The following is a 17297-nucleotide window of genomic DNA, read 5'->3' as shown; positions in this document are numbered from 1 at the left end:
CCCACAGAGGAACCATAAATGAAATACGGTGCTGTGATGAGGAGATAATAACTAGCATTTTAAGATTTGGTTTTCTTTTCAGAAAGTCTAATATACCTAAAATAAAGGTTAAAGCAATTTGTGTTTATTTTGCATTCTAGTGTTACTAATTTTAAAACAGCAATTCTAACAAAAATGCATCAATTGACTATTTCTAATTCTTATCTTTATCAAAAAACAACTGTATAAATTTACAACCAGCATTCTTTTTAAATTGTATAAATCCTCTCTTTAGAAAGGACTGCTAACAAGTGAAAATGAATGAGACAGCACCTTAGCCATCTTTTAGTAATAAAAAGTTCTTTTCAATCAAAGTCTTCCTTTGGGGTTTTTTTCTTGGCTTGGTTGATATGCCCTCCTCACAGCAAATTATCACTCACTATTTGAGCTCCACAGGTCCATTAAGCAGAGGAGAAAAAGAGACTGCAGAATTCTAATGTAAATTTATTAAATTAAATCTTGAAAATACGTGATGGTCTTGGGAAAAGATCCAGAAGAGGAAAATTCATTTGCTTGCAAAGGCCATAATCTGTTCCTGGAGGAAAAAATGAAACAAAGTGAGTGATGCTCTGACATTGTAAAGTATGTGGGCAGGTGAAGATAATACTTTAAAATATCTAAAGTGATTAAAGCAAAAATTTGGCAAAAGTCCCAGATAGATTCTCCTCCTGAGTCCCTCCAAAGTGTCTTTTAATGCAAGTTTCCCAGGAAAGAAGCTGGCCAAGCAGCAAAAGGAGTTTAAGCATCTTTATCTTTACAAGTCCCTATTCACTATTTTAAGCCCTTATATAAGGTTACTGCTTAGATGTGGGCCCTAGCACCAAAAACCCCGGAAGGGATATTTCTGCTCATAACCACTGGGGAAGGTACTCAGATAAAGATGGTAATTTTACAGCCAAGAAAATTCAAAGAAACCAAGTCATTGGCGAAGTCATTCCTCAGTGAGCAAGACTCTTGGAGATCTGGGAGAAAGAACTCTCTTACTTTGAGCGGAGATACTGCATTTGTAGCCTGCAAGCCCCACGTCCTGAGCAGCACCAGTGGGGTGGCACTGGTAGAATACAGCCGTTTTAGTAGGTCAGTAGCAGCCAGAAGAGCAGTGTTGTGACGCTGTCTGTCTGTTTCATAAGCTGTGAGGTGACTCATGGAGCCTGAAGGGAAAAGGAAAGGTTAAATCCCTAATTCAGTAGTGAAGTTTTCCTTCCTAGCAAACCAGATGCATTATGTCCACTACATCTAGCTACTGAGGGCCATTTTCCTGATCTTCCCGTATTATAGGACCTTGGGATACCTCTCTAAGGTACTTGAATCCTTACCTAAGTCTTTCCCATTGAAGGCTGCAGTCCTGAGGTGATGGAGCAAGCTGGAGATATCCCCAAAGCCCATGTTGGCACCTTGTCCTGCAAGTGGATGGACTCTGTGGGCTGCATCCCTAAGGATAAAGCAGAGTTCAGGTGTAGCCTCCAGCCTAGAGTGAAAAGGAGTGGCCCTGCTCTGTTATTATCTTACCCAATGAGTGCCAGCCGAGGCCGGACGTACTCTGCAGCATGTCCCAACCCAAGAGGAAACAGTACTCGGCTTTTGGCATCCACCCTGGCTACACTTGGGGGCAGCTGGCGAGCTGAGATCTTAGTGGGCTTCAGAAAGGCAACCGCATACTGCAGCATGGAGCCAGCCGAGTCGATGAAGTCTGTGTGGTTGGCATCACTCCACTGAGTAGCACCAGCCACAAAACAAAGTGAAATTTCATGAGCGACTCCAGCAGGGAATTAACAATCCAACAAGGCAACCATTTTATAACCACAGCCAAGGGTAGTGGGACCTAACACACCTAAACTGATTTGTGTCACTAAAGTGACAAGCCCCTCAAACAAATGCAAAATGCAACTTCCCATCACTTCCCACAGGCTTTAGGATCAAGCCAAACTACTCATGAGCTGCCCCTACCTACCTCTGAGCTTCACCTTCCACTAAGCCTACCCTCAAAATGCACATGCCAGCCACAAAGTAGCTCACTCTACAACATGCCTCCACACACCCCTCTACTTAGAACGTCCTCCCACTTCTAGTTCACCAGGATAACACCTCAGAGCATGCAGAAGCTGTCACCCCTTTTTGTAAACCTCCCTCCGAACCTTCTTCTGTGTGTGTCTTTCTCCTCCATGCTCCCACAGTATCCTATGCATACTCTACCAACTGTACCCAAACTGTCATTTCTGTATCTTTCTCCCTCACTTGACTGTGAGCTTCCTGAAAGCAGGGACTATGTCTCATTTGTCCAACTCCAGAGCCTTCTATATACAAGCACTCATAACTCTTGCTGAATGAATGTACTGCAAAGGCCTATGCCAGGAATATATACTAAATGACCCATAAAGGGTCACCATTTATCTTGGAAGTGACTTCAGTGTGTTCAGTTCTTTTTATCCTTGAGGTTACTGCAGAGCAGCGGAGCTTACGTTCTTCACTGTAAACCAGTGTGAAGTCATTGGCGAGGCAGTAGGGTTTGGCGGTTAAAAGCATAGGCTCAAGGGCCGGCCTGATTTCAGGACCCAGCTTTGCCACCAGCTGCATGACCTCAGGCAAGTTACCTGTCTCTACGTGAGCAGGATAATAGTACCTACCTCAGTGGTTCACTGAATTAAATACATAAATACATGTAAAAAAAACTCTTCACCTGTACCTGGCACATAGTAAGTGCTGGAGAAATGTTATCGATCAGTATCATTAGTGAATTTAGATAATATGACATCTGAACTCCAAAAATATTGGTGTCTGTATTATCTAAAGGCTATGTCTACTCCAGTAATAATTATCATTTGTTGAGTACCCTATAATGTACTAGGTATGTTCCAAGCATTTTACATAAATTCTCTTTCTAAGTCTTTAGACTTTTATTACTATTAAACCCTAAGAGGTTGGTGATACTATTTCCATTTTTCAGGAGATTAACAGGTAGAACCAATATTGAACCCACATCTCTCTACAAAGCTTACTCTTAAGCTCACTATGGAAGTGTGCTCAGCCCCTCCCCAGAAACATTTCTGATGAATCAGGCTTCAATGGTTCAGGCACTTGGCATCTGTTAAAAATTATCAAAGTATTACAGCTTCAAAAAAAGTTACTTATCCAAGTAACTACCACCCAGGCAGCTGTTTCAGTCAGCATAGCAGCAGCCCACAACCCTCAGAAGAGCACACAAATTAATTTCTTTGTTTTACATTTTCCTGAGTCCCCTCCTCCACATAATCCACATCAAGTGTTACAGGTTCAAAGGGGCAGCTGGTTGGTTGGTCCTCTTTTCTTACTCAAAACCACCTTTCTGTATCTATCCCAGCAACATATCGTCAGCTGGTGATACTCACAAAGGCAGAGTTAACGGCATCCACAAACTTTTCCTCATCCATGCTGACCAGCTCTGCTGCATGTTCATGGGATGTGGACCAAACCAAGGAACTCAAAGTGTCTGAGAGCTGTGTCAAAAGAACATCAATACCAAGGGCTAAAACTTCTGTTCTTAAGAGCTCTCAAGCACGAAGGAAGACAAAAAGGGGTAACAAAGCTAGCCTGGGCATATTCCCTTGAAACCAGAAAAAGGCTGAGAGAAAATGAAGTTCTATAAGAGGAAGGCTTGATATGTTCAAGCAGACTAGCCAGAAGGACTTCTTACCGGAAGCAGAGCAATGGGCCCGGAGGGGAGGAATCTCTGCCAAGCTACGTTGTTTTCTGTGGCCTACAACGGAGAGGAGAAGAGTTCTTGTGAGAAGTACCCAGTACCAATTATTATTGGTTTTTTTCCTAGGTCATAAGATATCTATATGTATTTTATTTTTTATTTTTTTAACATCTTTATTGGAGTGTAATTGCCTTACAATGGTGTGTTAGTTTCTGCTTTATAACACAGTGACTCAGCTATAGATATACATATATCCCCATATCTCCCCAGTACCAATTAAACCCGAGCAAGGCCCCCAGATAGTGGGCTCAAGATCTTACCTCCAATAAATGCAGAGTAGCCACAACAGCGGACTGGTCATAGTTCCAGCTAACATTTTGGATTCCAGCGGCCTGCCGTACTCCTGAGTTGTGGCCATCTGCACCAATCTGCATGGAGACAAGAGCCTGCTGAGTCTTAAAACCTTTTAATTAACGAAACTGTTCCAGAAGTTTGTCTCTGCCTCCTAAGAGTTTTCTCTACTTCCCACTGGTGGCAAGCCCATCTGTGGCAGGTAACTCTTTATCATGCCTGCCTCACTCCCAGCCCCTAGAAGGGTAGCCATACATATGCGATCCCAGCTTCAATTAACAGACCAAAGCTGGACATCTGATCCAAGAGGTGCCAGCTGTAGGTTAAACTGAGCCAAAGTCTCTTGATATTTGAACTAGAAAGCAATAAGGCAGGCGCTGGAGCTGAAGAATCCTGAAGTAAGGTTGGCAACGGCTGCCATGGAAAAGGGGAAGCTGATGGGCAGAAAGAGAAAAAAATGGGAGACGCAAGGAGATGAACGACTACAGGACTCCTGAGAGGGAATGAACAGCCTCAATTTCTGACCCTCTGATTCCTGTCCCTGTAAGGCCAGCTATCCTTTATTTCAAGACCTATGATGGTCCAAGAGATTGCTTCCTGTACAGGATTTACAACAGAACCATCTTAACTGGAGCTGGCTTGAGTGGGTATGGGTCCTTATAACCAAAAGCTTTGCCTAAAATTAACTTTAACTATAGCTTAGATCTAAAACTAGAGATGCTAGAATCTAACAAGATGTGGATATGCGAGACCCCTGGCAAAATAAGAATCTTCAACTACCAACAATTTGGTCTGGAGGATGCTGCCATCACCTAGGGTAATATGAACCCAAGGGCTGGAGTCTGTCATGGAAAATGGATAAGGCCAGGTATAGCAGACTGCTTTGCTCTTGTAGAGAACGGTCACTCGGTCTAGGGAGGTCAAAAGAGAAAAAACAAAACATTAGACAGTTGGCCCACAGGCTGAGGAAAAAACTAAAGCAAAGTCCCAAGACAGCTTATATTTATCTTATCATTTACTCCTAAACAAGAAAAGTAAAGATCTCAAAAATAACTCATGTGATATATGCTATGGTCTAAGAGCTAATAAATGACAGAGGCCACAGGGATGAATCAGTGTGAGGAAAACAAGGACAAAAAAAAGTAAGCTCTCACTGAACTGTCACCTGCATGAGGCACTCTTCCCATCTTCATGATCCTGCTCCAGTTTCACTCTATGCCTACATGAACCCACATGTGTTTTCAAAGCAAATAGGGTGGGGAATACCACAGACTCAAACAAGTTCTAGATTTCATAAGATTTTTCTTCCCACTGGAAGTCATTTTACTTTTCTGATCATAAAAAGTATATGCTTACTACTTTTACTTTGTGTATAAGTCTGAACCACAAAGAAAGGTTTAAAAAGGGGGAAGAAATCACCTTTACTCATACCACTCAGAGACAGCTAGTTAAAGCTTTGTTGTATAGCTTTCCAAACAACTTCCTATGTGTGTATATGCACACACACCCCACACACACACTCACATACACAAGTGGGATCATATGACACACTTTTTTTCACCAATATATTATGGGACATGTTTCTAAGTGACTATTAGATCTAAATTATCTTTAGGACCTCCCTGGTGGCGCAGTGGTTAAGAATCCGCCTGCCAATGCAGGGGACACGGGTTCAATCCCTGGTCCGGGAAGATCCCACATGCCGCAGAGCTGCTAAGCCCGTGCACCACAACTACTGAGCCTGTGCTCTAGAGCTCGCACGCCACAACTACTGAAGCCTGCGCACCTAGAGCCCGTGCTCCGCAACAAGAAAAGCCACGACAATGAGAAGTCCACGGACTGCAATGAACAGTAGCTCCCGCTCGCTGCAACCAGAGAAAGCCCGGGCGCAGCAACAAAGACCCAACACAGCCAAAAAAATTTTTTAAACAAATAAATAAATTTTAAAAAGACAGATAATCTAGTTTTAAAATGAGCAAAAGATTTTAAATAGACACTTCTCCAAAGAAGATATACAAATAGGGACTTCCCTTGTGGTCCAGTGTTTAAGAATCCACCTTCCAATGCAGGGGACGCAGGTTCTATCTCTGGTAGGGGAACTAAGATCCCACATGCCACGGGGCAGCTAAGCCCACACACCACAACTAGAGAGAAGCCTGAGCACCGCAGCGAAAGATCCCACATGCCACAACTAAGACCCAATATAGCCAAAAGAAAAAAAGAAAGATATACAAATAGCCAACAAGTACATGAAAAGACACTCAACATTATTAGTCATCAGGTAAATACAATCAAAACTACGAGATGGGACTGCCCTGGCAGTACAGCGGTTAAGATTCTGTGCTCCCAGTGCAGGCGGCACAGGTTCACTCCCTGGTCGGGGAACTGAGATCCCACATGCTGTGCGGTGTGGCCAAAAAAAATAAACAAAAAAACTACAATGAGATACCACTTCAGTTACTAGGACGGCTATTAAAAAAAAAAAAAAAAAAAGGTTGAGGGGAATAAAGTGTTGGTGGAGAAATTGGAACCCTTATATATTGTTGGTGGGAAAGGGACATGGTACAGCCTCTTTAAAGTTTGGCAGTTTATGAAAATGTTAAACATAGAATTATTACATGACCCAGCAATTCTACTCCTAAGTATCCACCCAGAAGAAATGAAACATGTCCACACAAAACCTCGTCCATAAATGTTCACAGCTTTATTCACAATCACCAAAAAGTAGAAACAACCCAAAATGTCCATCAGCTGACGAATGGATAAACAAAATGTGATATATCCACACAATGAAATAATACTGGGCAGTAAAAAAGACTGGAGTACTGATACATACTACAACGTGAATGAATCTCAAAAATGCATTTAGGGCTTCCCTGGTGGCACAGTGGTTGAGAGTCCGCCTGCCGATGCAGGGGACATGGGTTCGTGCCCCGGTCCGGGAGGATCCCACATGCCGCGGAGCGGCTGGGCCCGTGAGCCATGGCCGCTGAGCCTGCGCGTCCGGAGCCTGTGCTCCGCAACGGGAGAGGCCACAGCAGTGAGAGGCCCGCATACCGCAAAAAAAAAAAGGAAAAAAAAATGCATTTAGTGAGAGAAGTCAGACATTAAAAAATACATATTGTATGATTCTATCTACATGAAATGTCCAGAATAGGCAAATCTCAAAAAACAGAAAGTAGATTAGTGGTGCCAGGGGCTAGGAGTGGGAATGGGGAATGACTGTAAACAGGTATGCGGTTTACTTTTGAGTAATAGGAATGTTCTATAATCATATTGTGGTGATGGTGGCACAACTCTATAAATATATTGAAAAATCACTGAATTGTACACTTAAAATCAGTGAATTATTGGTATGTAAGTTATACCTGAATAAAGCTGTTTAAAAAAAAGAGAGGGAGGGCTTCCCTGGTGGCGCAGTGGTTGGGAGTCCGCCTGCCGATGCAGGGGACACGGGTTCGTGTCCCGGTCTGGGAGGATCCCACGTGCCGCGGAGTGGCTGGGTCCGTGAGCCATGGCCGCTGAGCCTTGCACGTCCGGAGCCTGTGCTCCGCAACGGGAGAGGCCACAACAGTGAGAGGCCCGCGTACCACCAAAAAAAAAAAAAAAAAAAAAAGAGAGAGGGAGAAAGAACATCCCTGAGATAACTGTTAGAGGGCTTCTTTATGGTGGACATCAATATCTGTAGAAGGGATCCTTCCAGTAAGTCCCAGAATAACTCTAAGATAGTTCATCTTCCAGAAAGAGAGTGGAAGATGGAAGAGATAGATACCTCACCTGACACAGCCTCCAGCTGCTTAGTGAGAGCATGCATGATGACATCGTTCTCCACTATATAGCCCATGTCATCTAAATTATCCTTATCGAACACTATCAGGGCTTCTGAGCAGGCATCCCACACCTGGAAACACAAAGGGAAAGTCTGTATTACAACCCAAGGAAAAGGAAATATTACTCCAGTCAAACTGAGCACTGACTGAAGCAGAAAAACCACAGTTTGTCAGTCCCTCTGGCAGTAAGTATAAGGTGGGAGGAAAATTCTCTCATGAATGCTTCCCTCCTACTTCCTTCGACTGAGTGTAAACTCTGTCTGAATTCCTCCCACATTTACAGAAAACCTGTAATGAGAGAATATGAACTCCAATATCTTAACTCAAGATAGACCAAGATAAGCCAAAGGTGATAAAGGAGGCACCTGCATTCGCCGAAAGGCTCTGTATCTCATGTTGCAGATGTGGTCCCAGGCACCAAAACCTACAAAAGAAAGGAGTTATATATAGACCAGAGCAACCTGATGGGACCGGCATCCCTCCTGGGTTCCCCTTTCTCTCTCCTTCCTGTTAAGTAAGAGGTTGTTTTCAGTGTTCTCCAATAATAGGGAAATACTCTTCACTTCTATCCTGTTTGATGCTAGGAGCTAAGCTACTCTGTTCCCCAGTTCAGATTATACAGCATGAAAAAGACCCAGCTTTCATGATCAAAGGTCAAATCACATTAAAGTAGGGGAAATAATACAGTGGGGGAAATAAACCAAATCTGTATTTTCTTTTCCTTCATCATCCTATTGAGGATACAAACTCCCTGGATAAAGACTATTTTTTGCTTAATTCCAGAGCACTAAACCGATTCATTCATTGAGGAAATATTTATTGAGCACTTACTATGTGCCAGATACACTTCTAGGTACTGAGCATAAAGCGGGAAACCAAACAGACAAATCTCTGCCCTTCAGCAGCTGACATTCTAGTTGGAGAGATAGACAATTAAAAAAAAATTCATAGGGCTTCCCTGGTGGCGCAATGGTTGAGAGTCCGCCTGCCGAAGCAGGGGACACGGGTTTGTGCCCCGGTCCGGGAAGATCCCACATGCCGCAGAGCGGCTGGGCCCGTGAGCCATGGCCGCTGGGCCTGCGCGTCCGGAGCCTGTGCTCCGCAACGGGAGAGGCCACAACAGTGAGAGGCCCGCGTACGGCAAAAAAAAAAAAAATTCATAATAAAATGTCAGGTAGTGTTATAAAGAAAAACAAAGCAGTATAAGGAGCTAGAGAGTCATGCAAGAGTTTAATTTTAGATGGGGTGTTTCTAGATAGGATGGCTTGAGGGAGTAACATTTGACAAAGACCTTAAGACAATTTGCTAACTGGTTCCATGTGTACACATCCATCTACACCCTACAAGCACTTAGCATTCAGGCTCCCCAGCCCCCTATAGGGCTGACTCTGGAAATGGAGAGTATGCTGTTACTAGAAGCGAATGATCGTAATTAGTTCATATAGTTTCAATTCCACCAATTCATAATGACCCAACATCACAAATGATGTCTACATGGACCCACATGTCCCAGAGGTGTCCTCCTCAGACTGCGAGTTGACACGTGAACAATTCCAGGGGTCCTCATCTTCGACTATGTACTAGACTTACCAACCCCACCCTCCTCTTCCCACCCATCTCAGTGAGCTCCCTCCTCGCCAGATGCTCTGCTGACTCTGCTCTATGGGACACACTGGAAAGTCAAGAGAGACAGGAGATTGGTTCTACGACAGAGGATCTTCTACTCACTACTGAGAAGGGTTGCGGAGCCAGGGGAAATGGAGCTGACCCTGTTGCTGTAAGTTTCTGGCAATTTCCCCAGTACTTTCTTTGGACCTGCTTCTAGCAACAGGATTTTCTTGTCACAAAAGTGAATATCATATCCTAAAAAAAAAAAAAAAAGAATAAAATGTTGTATCATTTTAGGAAAATCAGAATTTATTCTCTTTCTCATTTCCAAGAGAAGCAACATATTAACTAATCCCTTAGCCCTCAGGATACAAATTTCTTACACACATAAAAAGGAAAACATCATGTGGCATCCTAAGCAATAACGTATACTACCATTTCAGTCACGCAAAGCACCCTGCCCATGGTGGTAAGGCCTCTCCAGACAGTCTAACACCCGCCATGTGCAAAGACACAAATAATGGCAAAACCCATAGCAAGGTGAACAGACTGCCCTAGAAAGGAAAAATGAAGAAAGGAAGGCTGTAGTGTTTAGACACCAGATATTTACAATCTACAAAGTATTAAGTCACTAAAAATTACAAATCCTGTTCAATGGAAAAATGGGGTTAATAAGCAAAATTCATTGCGGCCTCAAGATTAAGTCAAAGATAAAGAGCTTGTGAAATAAAAGGGGACCAAAAAATAACATCAACTGTGCCTAAAAATCTGGTCCTAAAACATCTGTATAGGGCTTCCCTGGTGGCGCAGTGGTTGAGAGTCCGCCTGCCGATGTAGGGGACACGGGTTCGTGCCCCGGTCCGGGAAGATCCCACATGCTGTGGAGCGGCTGGGCCCGTGAGCCTTGGCCGCTGAGCCTGCGCATCCGGAGCCTGTGCTCCACAACGGGAGAGGCCACGACAGTGAGAGGCCCGCGTACCAAAAACAAACAAACAAACAAAAAAACATCTGTATAGTGAAGTAAAAAGAGGACTTGGAGACTCTGTTACTGGGTCACTGCAGCACAAACACAAGTCCTTCCACAGTGTCTCAGAGAAAGGTGCAGGGAAAAGATAAACAGTGAGTTGCATGTGACAGAATTTACCAGAGAAGAAACACTGCAGGTTTTACTTAGTAACGGTGAGAGAAACCCCACAGACCTTGACCCCTCTTTTTATTTTGGAATCTAAATGAGAAGAAAGGCACTATTATTACATACGACAAAGAAAGTGTGAAAATCAAGGCTGGCTCCAGTCAAAAAGGAGTGAACTGCGCTGAACCCACCAGGTCAGCACGGCGCTCCCGGTCGTACGGCAGCACCTGAGCAGCAGTTCTGCCATGGAGGATGGGAGAGGGGCCCTGCCCACAGACAGGGCTACTTTCTGGCCCATCACATCTCTAGGCTTTGATCTAACAGTAGCCACGGCAACCGAATGCTGCCGGCCACCTGCTCCCTACGGCTCCTACTCCCTGAAGCCTCACCTCCCCAGCAGTGTTCTCTGTACCACACCCGCACACCTCCACCCCCAGGAGAGGTCAGCTGCTTGCTCCTCTAGGGTAGCTTTCATTTCATTCTTCCTTCTGTTAGTATTTACAAATCTTTCTCCTTTGTTAGATTTTAAATTCTGTGGAGGCCAGGAATCATTTCTTTTCCTATCGTTGTACGTCCCCAGCAGCAAATTGCTGTTATCTCCTCAATCCATAAAATAGATAATGTCTTAACAGACATTTTTGTTAAATGAGAAACCAGGAAATATATAGGAAAACAGTTAGATTTCCATCCCATATTTGCCCTGGTGAGTAGAAATAGAAAAATTATAAAAATATCTATTTTAGGCTATAATACCATTACAGTTAAAGGCACAAACATACATATGACTTAGCTATTGATTGAATTAAATGAAATTATAAATTGTAGGTGACTATCTAAATTTTAACCTTGAAATCACTTCACTCTATATAGAATCTAAGTTAATTCTGATTTATCAAATAACAACCCAGTGCCATAAATTAATAACCTGCTACACTTTTATGAATAACAGTAGGTTATTATATTAATAATGTTTACTTTTTTCCTGTATATCTATAAGCAAAATTCCATAGAATCACTATTATCATTATCACCATCACTGCTAATGTTTATTAACACCTATATGCCAGGTACAATTATATATGATTTACTGTAGTATCATCTGATATAATCCATACCACAATTTTATGAAGAAAGAAAAGCTATTTTGCTCTAATTATAGAGATGAGAAAAACCAATGTACAGAAATTGTGAGTAATTTATATAATTCCACCCAAATAGAACGTACTGGAGACAAGACTAAGGATTCAAATACATGTAATCTTATACGGACACTTGTTTCTTTACCATTTCACTTCCTTTAAAGGAAAGTTCCTTCTTATTTAAGAAAATCAGAAAAACAATCAGGAGGGAGATTGGCTCAAGATGGCGGAGTTAGAAGGACGTGCTCTCACTCCCTCTTGTGAGAACACCAGAATCACAACTAACTGCTGAACAATCATCGACAGGAAGACACTGGAACTCACCAGAAAAGATACCCCACATCCAAAGACAAAGGAGAAACCGGAATGAGACAGTCGCAGGGGCGCAATCACAATAAAATCAAATCCCATAACTGCTGGGTGGGTGACTCACAAACTGGAGAACACTTATACCACACAAGTCCACCCACTGGAGTGAAGGTTCTGAGACCCATGTCAGGCTTCCCAACCTGGGGGTCCAGCAATGGGAGGAGGAATTCCTAGAGAATCAGCCTTTGAAGGCTAGCGGGATTTGACTGCAGGACTTCAACAGGACTGGATGAAACAGAGACTCCACTCTTGGAGGGCACACACAAAGTAGTGTGCCCATCAGGACCAAGGGGAAGGAGCAGTGACCCCATAGGTAGGTCTGGAGACTGAACCAGACCTACCTGCTAGTGTTGGAAGGTCTCCTGCAGAGGCGGGGGGCGGCTGTGTCTCACTGTGAGGACTAGGACACCGGCAGCAGAAGTTCTGGGAAGTACTCCTTGGCGTGAGCCCTCCCAGAGTCTGCCATTAGCCCCACCAAAGAGCCGGGGTAGGCTCCACTGTTGGGTCACCTCAGGCCAAACAACCAGCAGGGAGGGAACCCAGCCCCACCCATGAGCAGACAAGCGGATTGAAGTTTTACTGAGCTCTGCCCACCAAAGCAACAGCCAGCTCTACCCACCACCAGTCCCTCCCATCAGGAAACTTCACAAGCCTCTTAGATAGCCTCATCCACCAGAGGGCAGAGAGCAGAAGCAAGAAGAACTATAATCCTGCAGCCTGTGGAACAAAAACCACATTCACAGAAAGATAGACACGATGAAAAGGCAGAGGGCTATGTACCAGATGAAGGAACAAGATAAAACCCCAGAAAAACTACTAAATGAAGTGGAGATAGGCAACCTTCCAGAAAAAGAATTCAGAATAATGACAGTGAAGATGATCCAGGACCTCGGAAAAAGAATGGAGGCAAAGGTCGAAAAGATGCAAGAAATGTTTAACAAAGATCTAGAAGAATTAAAGAACAAACAAACAGAGATGAACAACACAATAACCGAAATGAAAAATACACTAGGAGGAATCAATAGCAGAATAACTGAGGCAGAAGAATGGATAAGTGACCTGGAAGACAAAATGGTGGAATTCACTTCTGCGGAACAGAATAAAGAAAAAAGAATGAAAAGAAATGCAGACAGCCTAAGAGACCTCTGGGACAATATTAAGTGCAGCAACATTCGCATTATAGGGGTCCCAGAAGGAGGAGAGAGAGAAAGGACCTGAGAAAATATTTGAAGAGATTATAGTCGAAAACTTCCCTAACATGGGAAAGGAAGGAGCCACCCAAGTCCAGGAAGTGCAGAGAGTCCCATACAGGATAAACCCAAGGAGAAGCACACCGAGTCACATAGTAATCAAACTGACAAAAATTAAAAAGAAAGAAAAATTATTGAAAGCAGCAACGGAAAAACAACAAATAACATACAAGGGAACTCCCATAAGGTTAACAGCTGATTTTTCAGCAGAAACTCTATAAGCCAGAAGGGAGTGGCATGATATACTTAAAGTGATGAAAGGGAAGAACCTACAACCAAGATTACTCTACCCCACAAGGATCTCATTCAGATTTGAGGGAGAAATCAAAAGCTTTACAGACAAGCAAAAGCTTTACAGACAAGCAAAAGCTAAGAGAATTCAGCACCACCAAACCAACAAATGCTAAAGGAACTTCTCTAAATGGGCAACACAAGAGAAGAAAAGGACCTACAGAAACAAACCCAAAACAATAAAGAAAATGATAATAGGAACATATATATCAATAATTACCTTAAACGTGAATGAATTAAATGCTCCAATCAAAAGACACAGGCTTACTGAATGCATACAAAAACAAGACACATAAATATGCTGTCTACAAAAGACCCACTTCAGACCTAGGGACACATTCAGACTGAAAGTGAGGGGATGGAGAAAGATATTCCATGCAAATAGAAATCAAAAGAAAGCTGGAGGGGGCTTCCCTGGTGGCGCAGTGGTTGAGAGTCCGCCTGCCAATGCAGGGCACACGGGTTCGTGCCCCAGTCCGGGAAGATCCCACATGCCATGGAGCAGCTAGACCTGTGAGCCATGGCCGCTGAGCCTGCGCATCCAGAGCCTGTGCTCCGCAACGGGAGAGGCCACAACAGTGAGAGGCCCGCATACGGCAAAGAAAAAAAAATCTTAAAATTTGTATGGAGACAGAAAAGACCCCAAATAGCCAAAGCAGTCTTGAGGGGAAAAAAAGGAGCTGGAGGAATCAGACTCCCTGACTTCAGACTATACTACAAAGCTACAGTAATCAAGACAATATGGTACTGGCACAAAAACAGAAACATAGATCAATGGAACAAGATAGAAAGACCAGAGATAAACCCACACACCTATGGTCAAATAATCTATGACGGGGCTTCCCTGGTGGTGCAGTGGTTGAGAGTCCGCCTGCCAATGCAGGGGACACGGGTTCGTGCCCCGGTCCGGAAGGATCCCACATGCCGCGGAGTGGATGGGCCCGTGAGCCATGGCCGCTGAGCCTGAGCATCCAGAGCCTGTGCTCCACAACGGGAGAGGCCACAACACTGAGAGGCCCACGTACTGCAAAAAAAAAAAAAAAAAAAAAAATCTATGACAAAGGAGGCAAGGATATACAGTGGAGAAAAGACAGTCTCTTCAATTAGCAGTGCTGGGAAAACTGGACAGCTACATGTAAAAGAATGAAATTAGAACATTCCCTAACACCATACACAAAAATAAACTCAAAATGGATTAGAGACCTAAATGTAAGATTGGACACTATAAAACTATTAGAGGAAAACATAGGAAGAACACTCTGTGACATAAATCACAGCAAGATCTTCTTTGATCCACCTCCTAGAGTAATGGAAATAAAAACAATAATAAATGGGACCTAATGAAACTTAAAAGCTTTTGCAAAGCAAAGGAAACTACAAACAAGACAAAAAGACAACCCTCAGAATGGGAGAAAATATTTGCAAACAAAGCAATGGACAAAGGATTAATCTGCAAAATATATAAACAGCTCATGCAGCTTAATATTAAAAAAAAAAACAACCTAATCCAAAAATGGGCAGAAGACCTAAATAGACATTTCTCCAAAGAGGACATACAGATGGCCAAGAAGCACATGAAAAGCTGCTCAACATCACTAATTATTAGGGAAATGCAAATCAAAACTACAGTGAGGTATCACCTCACACCAGTTAGAATGGGCATCATCAGAAAATCTACAGACAACAAATGCTGGAGAGGGTGTGGAGAAAAGGGAACCCTCTTGCACTGTTGGTGGGAATGTAAATTGATACAGCCACTATGGAGAACAGTATGGAGGTTCCTTAAAAAACTAAAAATAGAATTACCATATGACCCAGCAATCCCACTACTGGGCATATAGCCAGAGAAAACCATAATTCAAAAATACACATGCACCCCAATGCTCATTGCAGCACTATTTACAATAGCCAGGTCATGGAAGCAACCTAAATGCCCATCAACAGACGAATAGATAAAGAAGGTGGTACATACATACAATGGAATATTACTCAGCCATAGAAAGGAATGAAATTGGGTCATTTGTAGAGATGTGGATGAATCTAGAGACTGTCATACAGAGTGAAGTAAGTCAGAAAGAGAAAAACAAATATCGTATATTAACGCATATATGTGGAACCTAAAAGAATGATACAGATGAACCGGTTTGCAGGGCAGAAACTGAGACACAGATGTAGAGAACAAACCTATGGACACCAAGGGGGGAAAGCAGCGTCAGGTGGGGGTGGGGGTGTGATGAACTGGGAGATTGGGACTGACCTGTATACACTAATGTGTATAAAATGGATGACTAATAAGAACCTGCTGTATAAAAAAATAAGTAGGGCTTCCCTGGTGGCGCAGTGGTTGAGAGTCTGCCTGCTGATGCAGGAGACACGGGTTCGTGCCCCGGTCCGGGAGGATCCCACGTGCCGCGGAGCGGCTGGGCCCGTGAGCCATGGCCGCTGGGCCTGCGCGTCCGGAGCCTGTGCTCCGCAATGGGAGAGGCCACAGCAGTGAGAGGCCCGCGTGCCGCAAAAAAAAAAAAAAAAAAAAAAAAAAAAAAAAAAAATAAGTAAAATAAAATTCAAAAATATAAGAATAAAAACAAACAAACAAAGCAATCAGGAGAAAATCTGGTGAGAGAATATTCAGAAGAGACAACAACTAAAAAGAAAAAGAAAAGTTTCTGAAATGGAAGTAAGTTTAGTCTGTTCTAGAAATATCCTTTCCACTAGAAATAACAGAGTATGCAAAATAATAAAAATAATGTGACACATAATTTTAAATTTTCTAGAAGCCACATTTAAAAAGTAAAAATAGGGCTTCCCTGGTGGCGCAGTGGTTAAGAACCTGCCTGCCAATTCAGGGGACACGGGTTCGAGCCCTCGTCTGGGAAGATCCCACATGCTGCGGAGCAACTAAGCCCGCGCGCCACAACTACAGAGCCTGCGCTCTAGAGCCCGTGAGCCACAACTACTGAAGCCCATGCGCCTAGAGCCTGTGCTCTGCAACAGGAGAAGCCACTGCAATGGGGGGCCCGCGAACTGCAACGAAGAGTAGCCACCACTCACCGCAACTAGAGAAAGCCCGCATGCGGCAACAGTGACCCAACGCAGCCAATAAATAAATTAATTAATTAATTAATTTAAAAAAAAAAGTAAAAATAAAGTGGTTAATTACATTAGTTAATTTTGCTTTAGTTTATCTAATATATCCAAAATAATAGCATTATGAATATTAACAATGACAAAATTGAGATATTTTACATTAATTTTTATACTGCCTTTAAAATGTGGTATGTATTTTACACTTACAGAACAAATGCATTTAGATTAGAATATGGTAAATACGGTATCATATTTTAAGTGATCGGTAGTCACGTGTGACTGGTAGCTACCATATTGGACAATACAGCTCTAGAGACTGAAGGGTGACCACTGTCTCTGACGGTGCCTACGGAAGAGAATGGATCAAGGTGAATTTGGAGCGAGAGATAATATACAGATCAAATAGTGCCTTCTAGACAGTGGCAGGAAATATGGACCATATCCTAACTACAGTAGGAGTCACTGGAGGGTTTTCAGTAGATTGAGATGATGTGAGCACTGCCTGTTCTAGTCCAGCTGGGCTAT

At 43.1% G+C, this 17297-nt stretch overlaps 1 protein-coding gene across 5 annotated transcripts in view; it reads right to left on the bottom strand.

The window, feature by feature from the left end:
• Positions 1 to 110: 110 nt before the first annotated feature.
• Positions 111 to 17297, bottom strand: part of COQ6 (coenzyme Q6, monooxygenase) — a 22975-nt gene continuing 5788 nt past the window's right edge. For 3 of the 5 annotated variants that reach the window (XM_081229770.1, XM_081229774.1, XM_081229772.1), the window contains 11 exons: positions 9625 to 9759; positions 8262 to 8320; positions 7844 to 7967; positions 4847 to 4977; positions 4036 to 4143; positions 3710 to 3772; positions 3405 to 3512; positions 1549 to 1751; positions 1356 to 1471; positions 1024 to 1190; positions 111 to 574 (listed from right to left, as the gene is read on the bottom strand). In XM_081229770.1, the coding sequence (XP_081085896.1) occupies positions 545 to 574; positions 1024 to 1190; positions 1356 to 1471; positions 1549 to 1751; positions 3405 to 3512; positions 3710 to 3772; positions 4036 to 4143; positions 4847 to 4977; positions 7844 to 7967; positions 8262 to 8320; positions 9625 to 9759 (1244 nt within the window). In that variant the 3' untranslated portion in view covers positions 111 to 544. Of the gene's footprint in view, positions 575 to 1023; positions 1191 to 1355; positions 1472 to 1548; positions 1752 to 3404; positions 3513 to 3709; positions 3773 to 4035; positions 4144 to 4846; positions 4978 to 7843; positions 7968 to 8261; positions 8321 to 8727; positions 8828 to 9624; positions 9760 to 17297 lie in introns of those variants that run through there. The other 2 variants (XM_081229773.1, XM_081229771.1) reach the window with 2 other exon arrangements.

This window comes from Mesoplodon bidens (assembly GCF_964165515.1).
Source record: "Mesoplodon bidens genome assembly, chromosome: 3".
NCBI classification, from domain to species: Eukaryota; Metazoa; Chordata; class Mammalia; order Artiodactyla; family Ziphiidae; genus Mesoplodon; species Mesoplodon bidens.
The sequence above is the reverse complement of the archived record's forward strand: the minus strand, read 5'-3'. Positions and strand labels throughout refer to the sequence as shown.